At 55.2% G+C, this 12,945-nt stretch overlaps 5 protein-coding genes across 5 annotated transcripts; 3 read left to right on the top strand and 2 right to left on the bottom strand.

The window, feature by feature from the left end:
• Positions 1 to 515: 515 nt before the first annotated feature.
• HER10_EVM0001923 (RTA1 domain-containing protein) lies at positions 516 to 1,923 on the top strand (the record flags this gene model as incomplete). Its single annotated transcript, XM_035471655.1, has 4 exons — positions 516 to 740; positions 797 to 932; positions 1,013 to 1,386; positions 1,516 to 1,923. The coding sequence occupies 4 exons, from the start codon at positions 516 to 518 to the stop codon at positions 1,921 to 1,923; spliced, it is 1,143 nt and encodes a 380-aa protein (XP_035331244.1).
• Positions 1,924 to 3,756: 1,833 nt separating this feature from the next.
• Positions 3,757 to 5,634, top strand: HER10_EVM0008882 (uncharacterized protein). The gene is made up of 2 exons (XM_035478389.1): positions 3,757 to 5,032; positions 5,093 to 5,634. Exons 1-2 carry the CDS (start codon positions 4,104 to 4,106, stop codon positions 5,544 to 5,546), a joined length of 1,383 nt encoding a protein of 460 aa, XP_035331694.1. The 5' UTR covers positions 3,757 to 4,103; the 3' UTR covers positions 5,547 to 5,634.
• A 243-nt stretch (positions 5,635 to 5,877) lies between these two features.
• HER10_EVM0010937 (threonine dehydratase catabolic) lies at positions 5,878 to 7,098 on the bottom strand (the record flags this gene model as incomplete). The annotated part of the gene is made up of 1 exon (XM_035480381.1): positions 5,878 to 7,098. The coding sequence occupies exon 1, from the start codon at positions 6,883 to 6,885 to the stop codon at positions 5,878 to 5,880; it is 1,008 nt and encodes a 335-aa protein (XP_035331825.1). The 5' UTR covers positions 6,886 to 7,098.
• Positions 7,099 to 7,549: 451 nt separating this feature from the next.
• On the top strand, positions 7,550 to 10,404 carry HER10_EVM0001291 (cyclopropane-fatty-acyl-phospholipid synthase). Its single transcript, XM_035471046.1, has 2 exons — positions 7,550 to 8,522; positions 8,651 to 10,404. Exons 1-2 carry the CDS (start codon positions 8,400 to 8,402, stop codon positions 10,073 to 10,075), a joined length of 1,548 nt encoding a protein of 515 aa, XP_035331204.1. The 5' UTR covers positions 7,550 to 8,399; the 3' UTR covers positions 10,076 to 10,404.
• Positions 10,405 to 10,614: 210 nt separating this feature from the next.
• On the bottom strand, positions 10,615 to 12,816 carry HER10_EVM0007452 (uncharacterized protein; the record flags this gene model as incomplete). Its single annotated transcript, XM_035477007.1, has 1 exon — positions 10,615 to 12,816. Exon 1 carries the CDS (start codon positions 12,682 to 12,684, stop codon positions 10,615 to 10,617), a length of 2,070 nt encoding a protein of 689 aa, XP_035331593.1. The 5' UTR covers positions 12,685 to 12,816.
• Positions 12,817 to 12,945: the final 129 nt, after the last annotated feature.

The raw sequence follows: 12,945 nt of genomic DNA, 5'->3' as shown, positions 1-12,945 counted from the left end.
AAGAGGCTTGTCTTTGTTTTCGATCCACACATAGATCGTCATCTAGTATCTATCCAGACGCCGTATGCACGTATTGAGCTTCGCCGTATACCTGCTTCAGCCCTAGAGATGCTGCAGCTTCAACAGAGCCGCGTCACGATGGAGGATGAGCCCAGCCGCCAACTTGCGGAACGTTATCAGTCATAAGGCTGGCTGAGCTTGAGAACTTTGGCATTTACGCCCCGTTCAACCGGGACTTTGGTGCTTAACCGAGTTCAATGGGTGGCTGCCTAGCTGATCGAAGGATTCGAGGGGCTTTTTTCGTCCAGTGACGCGGCGCGGCGCTGTATTTGACGAGTAAAACCAATACCAAAGTCCCAGAGCTGAGCCTCATTCTGCATTTCGTGATGAATGTCTGCCATTTTGGAGAGCGAACGCTCTGTTGGGGGAATTGGATATAACACCCACGACTTCGGACGTGAGTTCGGACGGATTCAGACGACAAGCTTCCACACACAACTTATTGTAGACAAACCATGGCTACAGCAACATATACCAGTGCGTCTACCGCAAGCGTAACTTCGTCCGACTCGCTGCCATCATGCACAACGGCAGTTCCGGGCAAGTACGGACACGTACCGATCGACGCCTGCAACTCGTACTATGCCTTTGATCCCAGCTTTGGAGGAAACGTCGCGTTTGCCGTTCTCTTTGGCATGTCGTTTGTCGCGCACATTGCCCAAGCTATTCTCTACAGAAAGGTACGCAATGCCACTTGTCCTCCCGTCCAAGTAGCTTGAAACTAACGCCGAGATAGAGATTCTGCTGGGTTCTTTGCGTCGGCGCCTCGTGGGAACTGATAGCTTTCATTCTCCGGTCCCTCGGCGCCAGGGATCAACAGCAGATTGGTTACCAGATTGGCGGGCAGCTCTTGTTCCTGCTCGCTCCACTTTGTAAGTTTTCCTACATGGCTCGGTATCGCATCTGCGTGACGGCAAGCCAAAGTCCAAAGTCGAAAGCTGACGCCGTCCAGGGATCAATGCATTCGCCTACATGCTCTCCGCCAGACTCGTCTACTTCGTCCTGCCCGACCAGCGTGTGTTCCGCGTCAAAGCGACGGCCCTCACCAAGATCTTTGTCACCATGGACGTCGTCTGCTTCCTGGTGCAAGGGGCGGGCGGCGCGATGATGTCCAACACGGAGGTCGCATCGGACGACCCCATCCTGAGGACCGGCAAGCAGGTGTACATGATTGGGTGCGGGCTGCAGCTCGCTTTTATTGTCGTCTTTTGCGGGCTCATGGGTCGCTTCTACGTCAAGATGAGGCGGGCACAGAGATTCGACCTCGACTTGAAACGGATCGGGGCCATGGTGTTGGTGATGTTTGTGGTGTTGGTTCTCATCATTGTGAGTTGTTTTCTTTTCTTAGTTGTCTTTGCAACCTGCACCTCCTTATCCCCCCACCCCTGTATGACAGAACATGTTTGACAAGAAGACGGGATGAACGGACCGAGCTGACACTTATTCTTCGCGGAGATCCGGATCATCTTTCGGTTGGTCGAGTTCGGACCGGGGGCGAACATGGACAACCCGATTCTGACAAACGAGAACTACGCGTTCGGGCTCGACGCACTGCCGATGGTGCTCGCGCTCGTGTTGCTCAACGCTGTGCATCCGGGTATCGTGCTCAGGGGCGAGAACAGCGAGTTCCCTCGGCTGTCGAGGCAGGAGAAGAAGCAGGTGAAGCTGGAGAGGAAGGCTGCCAAGAGGGAGTCCAAGCTGGCCAAGAAGGCGGCGAGGGAGCAGAAGAAGAAGGAGAAGGCGGCGGGCTTGGAGGTGGATAGTGATGAGGGTGACTATGTCGCTATGGAGGAGAGGCCGTTGGCGGCGGATGAGTATGACAGCGATGACAGGACTGGCGCTAGGGGAAGCCATCATGTTTAGAGGGGGAACATGACTGCCACTGTTCCGAGCCAAGGTACTTACTCACCTTGTCCTGGATTGTGGCATCATGTGTAAAATCAGTGTAGCGTAGAATAGCTCGGGCGTTTTGGCAGTTTAGATGGACCTTTGATGTGTCCGAGTACAAGCTTCTTACCTCACCTCAGGTGCCTAGTTCGTGCTGACACCAATCGGACTCTTGGGAATGTCGTCATGAAACAACCTACACAGCGTTGCTTCTGACATGCATGCATGAATGGAATGGACTGCGTGTGCAGTATGTCGGCACATCTGTTCTCTGGTTTTTTGAGCGAATAATCGCAGGTGAAGACTTTGGGGGATTGTGATAAGTTCATCGCACTTCATGTTTGGATGATGATGATGATGCTGCGGCAAGTTCAAAGGTTCGAGTTGATGTTCCTCTCATGTCGTGGTGTGTGTACGTACCGTATGACCCTGATTAGGTAAGGTGGAACGTACCTGATTCGACGATTCGACAGCATCGCCACGGGGATCCACCCGGCGCGGGAATTAGCGCGTGTTATAAAAAGCACCATGACTGCCGCCAGTCTGCAATGGCCGGACACTGTGGCACTGTGTGTCCTCCACACATCTTACATGATGATATAGTGCGAATATTTGATGCAATGTCCGGAGGATCTGGCTTGGTGGAGGCAGCGCAAACAAGCGAAGACGAACGCGCCTCAATGGCCCCTGCTCTCTGGCCCAAACCCACTTCCTTCCAACGATCCAACGATCCAGCTCCATTTCCCCCGTTGGGTCCCCAACTCCTTCAATATCCCCCATCGAATGACTTCTTCCACCATTTATTCTCTGATCCCTGTTTACTTGGACCCGAACGGCCAAACCAACATGCAAGTTTGACAAGTTGGGCGACCCTCGAGAGAACAAAGGGCCATGGAAAGAAGACCAACGGCTGCCCCCAAGATCGTCCCAGACAATGGTGACGAGAAAGAGAGAGGGAGGGGCGGGCCAAGGTACAACTTCAAGGTTCCAACAGAGGAGAAACAATAGCTTTGGCATCTTGGGGGCCAGCCGCTGTCTTGTGTCTGTATGATCCTGTATCACCTCCTGCAGAGGCCACGGGAGCCATGCGCAGAAGTCTGCAGCCGGACACAGCGAGCGGCGAGCGAGCCCGACGGGACGATCACTCTATCACGAACCACAACCGGGCTTCACGTCAGGTCTTATTGTTCCCCCCCATCGAGCAATCAGGATCATACTCAGACCAGCTCAGGTCAGGCCAGTCGAAAAGCATGAGCGACTCGCTCGGCCGGTAGGTGGGCAGAAGCAAATTGCGAGTGAAAAAAAAGTTCCCAAAGCTTTCCGCCTGTTCCTGGCTTCCCTTCTTAGCTTCCGTCTGCCAATCCTTCTTTTCTTACGTAGCACCCGTAGCTCGAACTCACTAGCCTCACCTCGCACTCTCACCGGCACCGAGCCTCCTTCGCCTGTCTGCTGCCTGCGCGGTTCTCAGATCCGCACGGACTGGTCCCGGGCGCTTGTCTCTCATCGCCACGGTACACGGCAGAAACGTTCCCCTCCAAAGACCCCAATGTATGAATGATCCCAAGAGATCTTCAGACCCCCAGTAACGCCCCGAGCGGTGCGAATCTGCGGGCTGTGGTACGACGGTAAGGCATGCTTTCTTGTTGCATTTTGGGGCCCAGGAGGGGCCGGCAGCCCCTCCCCCTTCCCTTCTTTTCTCGAGTGAGAGAGTCGAATCTTGGTATGCTCACGATCGGAGGATCCTTGAAACACAGCTCCCCAATCAGCGTCAGCCTCGTTGGCGTCGCCCCCCGGGGGCCCGGAGGATGAACACCCCCCTCCTCCACCCTCCAGAGGTCCCTGTTCCGGTCTAAATTACACTCCGTCGCCCAATCCCTCGTCAGCATCGGTTTCTTCCTTCTCATTCTTTTCCTTTTTTGCCTATCCTAGTATCCTTTTACTCATCGTTCTAGATTCCACGTCTCCTTCTCCTAGTTTCCTTTGTTTCTTTGCTCTGTTATTAATTATATGGATACCATTGAGCAACATCTCTCGTCATAAATCATCCTAGTCTTCAGCGGAGGTCACTTTTTGGAACGGGAAAAAGGAAAGAAAGTCCCTGGAAGGGCCGAGCTAGGAGAAAAAGGTCCTCTCGCAGAGTTACATACAACACCAAAATGTTATTGAACGACTGCTTCGCGCGGCTACCGCCCACGGCCGCGGCGATACTGCTTCTCTCGAATATCTTCGCCCTGGCCGAAGCCGGCGCTCTCCCCCGCCAAACAGAGCATGCTCAAATTCACATCGCCTACCGCACACTGGACGTCCGTAGCTGGCCGCTGGCAACACCAGCGCCATGGCTGGGCATTATGAGGAGGCAGGATGACAGCACCAACACAGTCTGCGGGTATCTCGGCGGTGACCCAAACCTGCCGGCGACGTGCTCTGCTGGTTCCCACTGCGCCATGGACGCTTCCGTCTCGGCCATCGGCTGCTGCCCGAACGGCGCCGCCTGTACGACGGGTGTCTACACGAGCTGTGTCGACGAGAACAGCCCCACTCAAACAGCTTCGGATCCGTACATCTTCACTTGCCAGGGCTCCAATGTCTGCTACCGCAACAGTTTCGATGGGGGTGCTTACCAGTATGGATGTGGTACGACAAGTCAGGGTACGACTGTTGCTGCTACTGCTTCAGGACTCAGCACTACGGTGGCCATTACGCACATCTCAGGCCTTGTCACGAGACAGGAGACCGCTTCGTCGAGTAGTTCATCCTCCAGCAGCTCCAGCTCGTCGAGCAGTTCTTCTACGACTTCAAGCTCTTCGAGCTCAACAACCAGTTCCACGACTAGCTCATCTTCAAGCACCTCCACGACGGCATCAGAGTCATCAACCTCGTCTGCGCCAGCAGCCACTAGCAGCGCTCCTCCAGTAAACGCCGAGGCTGCCGCGGCAGGACTGAGACGCAACGGGGGCATTATCGGTGGTGTTATCGGCGGCTGCGCTGCATTCGTCGCCCTCGTCTCAGTAGCACTCTGGATGCGCAAGCGCAAGCGCGGCAACAAGCGTCTCGGTCCTGGCGCTGGTAAAGGCCCCACCTATGTGTCAGTATAAACCTATCCATGATTATAATCCCCAAGTCAACGAAACTAATTTTCTCGCAGCCCCCAAACCAACCAAAAGGACTTTGCACCCGTGCCCGGCGGCGAGATGATGTTCGACCAGGCAGGTTATGGTCACCCGTCCATGATGCCAGGCGCCCACGGCAACACCACCTCCATCAGCGGCGGCCGATCCGCCAACAGCCCGCCGTCGTCCGCCCCCCACGGAGGATATAACCCCGCCAGCGGCGCCTCTGCGTCCGGTGCGTCCCGGTCGACGGGGGACGATACCCCGCTCACGCACCAGGGCGAGATGGAGGAGTTTTCCCGAGGGTATAATGACGCTGTTGGGCGCGGGGGTGAAGGGGGACACAGAGCGACTAGTTCGGGTACGGACGGGAGCCCCTATGGCGCTGGCGCTGGGGCGACGAACGCAGGCCAGCGGGCTGATGGGTCTGAGGAGAGGCCGTTGTGGCAGCAGAACCGGAGGCAGAGCCGGAATTTGATGTGGATGTAAGATGGGATGAGTTTAGGAGGTTTGGGTGGGTTGGTTCGGTCAGGCTCTGGTGTCTTGGAGTTTTGGATATATGTTGACATCATCAAGGAGGGACAAAATTGGCCCTGGTAGACTCGGAGTTGCAACGCTCCTAATACGTAAATAATTCATATCACATCATTTGATGTTTCTCTATTGGAAATCTAACATGTTGTTAGCTCGGTCCTGTCTAGCCCATGGCTGCTAGCTTGAGCCCAGCTCTTAGAAACTCTCGACACTTACCATGCTTATGAAGCAGCTCAACAGCTATACAGAGATAGAGTCTACAGAGCCCAGATCCAAATTACCCTTGCTAGTCCAACCCATAGATAATCTTCTTCACATACCCCTGATCAACATTTCCCCCACAAAGCAAAATAACACTCGTCTGGCCCTCCCCCTCCCCCTTGACCTTCTCAAACCCCGCCAGCGCCAACGCAGCAGCCCCCTCGACAACCATATTCTCCTCCACAGCAATCCTCCTCATCGCGTCCGCAATCTCCTCTTCGCTACATCCAACAACCCGATCCACCACCTCCCTCGCAAGCGGCAACGTAATCGAGTCCTCGTCCATCCCGCCCGCCACCGCCTCAGCAAGCGTAGGCAAATGCTCCGTCTCCACAACCTTCCCGGCGCGGATAGACTCCGCCAGAGCCTGCGAATTCGTCGCCGCGACGCCGTAGATCTTCACGTGGGGCGCAAACGCCTTGAGAACGGACCCGATGCCGCTGATGAGTCCGCCGCCGCCCATGGCGATGAAGATGTTATCGAGGCGGGCGATACCCTGGGCGGCGCACTGTTCTAGGATTTCGAGGCCGATTGTACCCTGCCCTGCGACGACGAGGGGGTCGTTGTAGGGCGAGATGTAGGTGTATCCCTCCGAGGCGGCGAGGTGTTGGGCGTGCTGTTCCGCGAGACCTGTCTCTGCGCCGTGGAGGATGACGGTGGCGCTGAGGGCTTCGATTTTGGCGAGTTTGGCGGGGAAGACTGTCTCTGGGAGGACGACGGTGAGGGAGCGGTTTAGGGCGTTAGCTGCGTGGGCGGCGCCGATGCCGTGGTTTCCTGAGGATGCTGTGATGAGCTTTTGGTTGCTGTTGTGGGGGTCGGAGTCGGGGGCTTGGGATGCGGAAATTTTGGAGGTTGCGCCGCGGAGTTTGAAGGAGCCTGTGAGTTGGAAGTTTTCCGCTTTGAAGAGGACGCGGGCGTTGGCGTCGCGGCCTGTTGTGCGGGCTGGGAGGAGGGGGGTCGTGTAGATGTGGGAGGCGATGCGGGATCTGGCTTGGACTGCGCTGGCTGCTACTTCGTGGATTGAGAGGGACATGTTGGTGTATGGTGATAAACGTGTAATTTGGGTAGTGGGGTATGTTGAAAGCAAGGTAGTGTGACACTATGGGTTGAGCTAGAGATAAAGAATTAAGCTTGGTTATGTACGATGGATCTATGTAAGTACGGCACCTTACTATATAGATCACTTTGAGGATGTCTATGATGTACAAATCAGGGACATTGGAACTTTGGAAGGGATCTGTTACGCCCTGTTGATGACGGACGACCCACTCGAAAGGCTGCATTCCTGATTGGCTTGGGTGGCATTTACCTTTTAGCGATGCAAGGCGTTGGATCCTTCCGACTAAAGTCTCAGCACCGTCTGCAATGTAACGATGGCTCGGAACCGGGCCGGACTTGTCGTTGCTAGAGAGAGACTTGGGTCGGCAACAGCGGGCTCCACATTGCCGTTAGATGTATCCACCAAAGCCGTTCCGGGACCCGAGAACCCGGATGGACCCCGGATCGGATCCGGAGCAATCTGGGGTCATTGATAAGGCACCTTGAGATAAGGTTCCTTGGACCCTGAGCTCGTGCCATTTCTCGGCCGAAATCGGATTCAGCATTTACTATCGTGCAAAAAGTAAAATGCATATTTAAACGGCACAGCAACCGACAATGAGTCCTCATTTCGCTACCTTATGATTGAATCCCATCACCGCTCATTCTGACCTGGCTGGTTTCGCAAATTGACATTTTCTGATTGGCTCAACGTGGCCATCATCATTTCAAGACTCAACATGGATAGGTCCTGTTGAAGGTCCGGGCTATCTAAACCCACAACCCGGAAGGGTGAAATTGGATGGTTAGGTTCTACGGTCTACCGTTCTGTGCAACGCTGTGTGTGGCTGGCTATCAAAGTCTCAACCAAGATCTGGGGAATGTCGAGACCTTGGAGGATTGGACGGTCTAGAAAGGCCAGAAGAGCCACCCATACAGTATCCATATACGTAGTACCCCTCCGGCCTCCGGGCGGTGAAGACTTTTTTCGTGAAATCTTTCCTGACTTCTACGTAGTAAGTGACTTCGTGGCCTCAACTGACTTGGCGGTGCATTGCCCGCAGGGGTCCTTGGGATTGCCAGGGCCACTTCAGCCAGTTGTGTGCGACGCTGCCCTCTTTTATCAGCGCCCCTGCATAAAATTGCCCACAAAAGCGGACCCAGCGGCGTCCGAGAAACACACAATGCGGTTAGGCCAAGACAGAAACGCTGCTAGAAGCCAAGTAAACCACCCCGTTACCACCCCCCGTAGGCCCCCGTAGCCCCCCCCGAAAAGGGCCAAGGGCCCCCCCAATTTCTGTTGGTGGTCGCGACCCGCGTCGGAAACAGCTCCAGCTTTAAATCTGTCCACACCTTTTCCACAGGCGGTGTCTCCAACTACATCTCCAACCACGTTTCCTCCTTTGTATCCCGATACGCGGTTAGAAAACGAAGCTGCGCGTGCGACAAAGATCGAAACCGCGGAGCTTTCCTTTCTAACATAAGCACCATCAGCTTACATCGTCCATCATGGCCGACGAAAAGCGCAAGGACGGCGCACAGCTTGAGGGTGACATCACCTTCATCGCGACCCCTGCCGCGAAGCCCTCCACGTTCAGCACTGGCGAGGATTGCGGTGTCAAGACCACCAACGTAAGGACTTTCTACCAAAACCCCCTATCCCGCGGATTGACCTCAATCGACTGCGAATAATCACAAACAAGCTCAATTGTCTTTGTCTCCCTGCGTCCATGACCCAGAGCTGACCTTCTCCTGTCCAGTACCCCACCATCAACAACCCTCCTCTTCCTGCCGAGGGCCCTGGCAATGAATCCTTTTCCAACTGGATCCTCGGAGCTGTCCTCGCCGGTGTTCCCCTCTGGGTCACCCGCATCTTCGGCGGCGGTCTCAAGACCTTCATCTTCTTCTTCATCCTCTTCGTCGTCCCCCTCCTGATCGCCTTCTGGACCGTCTCCTCAAGGTTCTCTCCCCGCATCAACGACAAGGCCAAGCTCCCCGGCCGCCCCGTCGAGCACTACCTCACTTTCAAGAACGAGGAGGACCGCAAGCAGTACAGCGGCCGCAACAAGATCCCCATCCAGACTTTCGCTGAGCTCTACACCGAGGGCCTCGTCGACATCAACGGCGACCTCCTCGACGCCCTCGAGTACCGCCACGACTGGTCCAACTTCGCCTTCACCTACTCCCTGTTCCGCTTCATCTTCCTCGAGTTCGCTCCCGATGTCATCTTCCACTCCCGCCAGCAGGATGAGGACCAGATCAAGCCCACCTACGACAAGGGTAACGACCACTACTCCTACTTCCTCGGTCCCCGCATGGTCTACACCAGCGGTCTCTTCTCCGACCTCAGCCGCGAGGAGACCCTCGAGGAGATGCAGGACAACAAGATGGCCGTCGTCTGCGAGAAGCTCGGCCTGAAGGAGGGCGAGACCATGCTCGATATCGGCTGCGGATGGGGCACCCTCGCCAAGTTCGCCAGTGTCAACTACGGAGCCAAGGTCACCGGTGCCACCATCGCCAGCAACCAGGCCGCCTGGGGTAACGACGGCCTCCGCCGCGCCGGCATCCCCGAGAGCCAGAGCCAGATCCTCTGCATGGACTACCGCGACATCCCCACCAAGAAGTTCAACAAGATCTCCCAGCTCGAGATGGGCGAGCACGTCGGTATCCGCAGACTCACCACCTTCTTCCGCCAGTGCTACGACATGCTCGAGGACGACGGCGCCATGTACGTCCAGCTCTCCGGTCTCCGCAAGGCCTGGCAGTACGAGGACTTCATCTGGGGTCTCTACCTCAACAAGCACATCTTCCCCGGCGCCGACGCCTCCACCCCGCTCGCCAACTACGTCGGCTGCCTCGAGAGCGCCGGCTGGGAGATCAAGAGCATCGACACCGTCGGCGTCCACTACTCGGGCACCCTCTGGCGCTGGTACCGCAACTGGCTCGGCAACGCCGAGACCGTCCACGCAAAGTACGGCCAGAAGTGGTACCGCATCTGGGAGCTCTTCCTCGCTTGGTCCGTCATCGCCTCCCGCCAGGGCAGCGCCACCTGCTTCCAGATGGTCGTCGTCAAGAACCTCAACGCCACCCACCGCATCGACGGCTTCTCTTCCCAGTTTGGCCTGTCTGGCGCCCTCGCCGCCGCCAAGGCTGCTGGCAAGGCTGTCTTCCCCCGGTCGACTTAATTGCAGAAATCACGCGACGCACCCTCCGCTGTTTCATGTGTGAGAGTGTTAAGAGTGTGAGGAAAATGGCTGTATGTGTCCATGAATGGAAATGAATGATTTTCCTCCCCCTCCCCTTTCTGTCCTCCCGCGGCGACCCGACCAAAGTTTTTCTATCTTTTCTCTCATCTGGCTCCTGGGGCCGAGGGATGGCAAAACAAGAAGATGGGGCGGGGTGGAGGAGAACGGGCTTTTACGTTGTCATATTTTGGAGGTCGGGGCTTTATTATAAAAGTTTTTGATCCCATACACAGGCTAGAGAGAGAGAGAGAGAGAGAGAGAGAGAGAGACGCGTGGTGGGGATCCAACCCCCTTCCGTGCTCCAGTGCTAGAGTCCCGGTTTCGTTACTGGGTTCCTTAGATATAGGGGAGGAAAGATGTTCACGAATGTCGACATGTTGTTGATGTTAATGAGACAAAAGTTACAAGTTGATGTTGCTACCTATCTCGAGTTGCGCTGCCAGTGTTGATATGTATAAGGTCAGCTGTGGCACTTCCCATCAGAATATCCTAAACTCCACCTCTGCGGGCTCAGTTTCAAGGAATTCACCGAACATCATGCCGTCTAGGTATGCGTCCCCCCCGAAGTAGAAGTGCCCTTCAGACCGTTCCTTCAAGACAACGGGACAAGATGCCCCCCAAATCAGCGTCACGACATCGTCTACCTCGACTCCAACGTGCCCGAGACCAATCCTCCCTTTTGCAGTCTTGAAGAGCGTGCGGTTCCTGTTGATCGCGCCCAAATATCCTCGCACATCTCGCGCAAACCTGCTTAGATCCTCGTCAGTTACACTGATGTGTTCATGGGATCTCGGGAGGGTGCGGCTAGGAGTGTCTGCAATAATAAACTCCTTCTCTTCTGTGGTCAACGTCGCCGCATCTAAAGACTGGACTCGCATGATTCTCCGCCAAAGGTCGGTGACTTCCACAGTGATCGTGTAGCGACGATTATCCTTGATCTTCTGGTAATCGGCGCGCCTGAGTATACGCCAAATGTGGTCTTCTTCAGGGTCTGGCTCGGGTCCAAGACCGACGAATTCAATAATCGAAAAGAACCAGTCATCGGGCCTTTTCAACCGGAGCGCAGTGTAAACGTCAGCCTGTTCCCATTTGGGAGCTGCCATTACTTGTGTGACTTCATCGACGTAACATCCTTCCTGGAGTATGCTAGTTCTGCCGTCTTGGATCACCAGGCAGTCAGAAGCTTTCCGTCGCTGTTTCCTCTGTGCGGCTGCTTTAAATTCATGGCTGTAGTTGATCGGCCATGTGAACACGCCATATTGGCCAATTGCTTGCCAGTCTGGCACCCATGTTGGGAGCGTCCCATTTCGGTCTCCTGGCACCGTGGAATCGAGACGAAAGCGGGAGGGCCCGCCACCAGGAGAATCAAGTATAGTGGTTGTAATGTTGATAAAGACACCCTCCATGGAAAGCGAATAGTCTACTCGGGAGCTATGTTTCTCGCTTTCTTTGAGTATGCCAAGTAATCCGAAAAGAAGATCTCTCGGGTCCGTGGCAGAGTAATGAGGTCGCTCCGGTGCGACGGTCAGCTCCCATAAGATGTCCTCCAGCCTTACGCGAACACCCCGTCGACGTTGGTGTCGCACTTCCAGAGACTTCATTCCTCTGAGCTTTCCTGATATCGGTAAAGTAAACCTGGTCCAGGATTGATGGTCGAGATTGACTGCGCCCCGATGATCCCACAATATCTTGAGAGCAGCGTCGAAAGTATCCAACAAGACGCTTCTATCGCCAGCAATTACAACAGAGGTGCTCCGCGCAAGTACCACTTCTTGAATGATCCAGATGCGTTGCCAGTACTCTCGGTCAAGGAGATCACGAATCGCCTCGCTTGTTCGTAGTGAACGATGTCCGAAAAAGTCACACAAGACGTCGTATACGGCCATCTTAAACCTCATCAGGGGTTCTGTCTTATCGACCTCTGATTTCTCCTGTGGCGTGGAGTCTTCTGTCATTCTATAAGCTTCCTCTACGGTTGTCCTTGACTCGGAAGGACTGATTGCCTCGCCCTGGGGAGAGAAGCGCTCCTGGATGTATACTCTGACCTCTGGGTTATCCCTGAATCTCGACCTCAAGTCTACAGCGTCGTACTTCTGAAGCGTGGTTCCCGTCCGGGATATGAAGTCCATAGCTAAATCGCTCTTTTCGTTTCCGGGGCCCAACCACACGTAGACCATGTCGGCGCCGCTGAAGATTTTCCGCATGGTACTGATCTGCCAGCTCTTCTCCTCGAGGTTGGCCTGCTCAATGCAGAGCGCGTCTATCCAGAGCCAGGAGTCGACCGAGTCCATTTGCAGTTGCTGGAGCGCGGCATGAAGGTTCAAGGTGACGCTGAAAGAGGCACCCTCGATCTCAATCGGCGTCGTGTCGGTGGCGCTCCCCCACACGTACGAGAGTGCCGCGTATGACAGTCCTGGCTCGTCTAGCGAGGCGTGTTTGACTTCGAGTGCGACCGTGTTCTTGGCGCTGACTTGTTTGCCGCGCGGGGGGCAGATCCTGACGAGCCTGATTTCTCGGCGACTTTCGTTGAGGGGGGCGTGGGTGAACATGTTTGCGCTATAAGGCGGTGTAATGAAGACATCAACTCCTGTTTTTACTAGGCTCTTGCTTGAAACTGAACACTTTTGTACAATGGAACGGTTTGAGAGAGGATTAAAAGGCTCCCAGGAGCATGAGTGTGTTGAAGAAGAGGTGGTTCAGAGAGGCAGCCTGCATCATGCATGTTGGATCGCACTGGAGGGATTTTATTGGTTGTTCACTTCCAGCCAGTAATAGACGGGCTCTATCTGTCGCGAAAAGGATTTCAACAC

This window comes from Colletotrichum scovillei (assembly GCF_011075155.1).
Source record: "Colletotrichum scovillei strain TJNH1 chromosome Unknown Contig00007, whole genome shotgun sequence".
NCBI lineage: Eukaryota > Fungi > Ascomycota > Sordariomycetes > Glomerellales > Glomerellaceae > Colletotrichum > Colletotrichum scovillei.
This window is presented reverse-complemented; position numbering and strand designations above follow the sequence as displayed.

Coding starts and splice junctions, on each gene's coding strand:
- HER10_EVM0001291 (XM_035471046.1), top strand. CDS start 8,400: ATGGCCGACGAAAAGCGCAAGGACGGCGCACAGCTTGAGGGTGACATC. Junction 8,523..8,650: donor GCGGTGTCAAGACCACCAAC/GTAAGGACTTTC, acceptor TCTCCTGTCCAG/TACCCCACCATCAACAACCC.
- HER10_EVM0008882 (XM_035478389.1), top strand. CDS start 4,104: ATGTTATTGAACGACTGCTTCGCGCGGCTACCGCCCACGGCCGCGGCG. Junction 5,033..5,092: donor GGTAAAGGCCCCACCTATGT/GTCAGTATAAAC, acceptor ATTTTCTCGCAG/CCCCCAAACCAACCAAAAGG.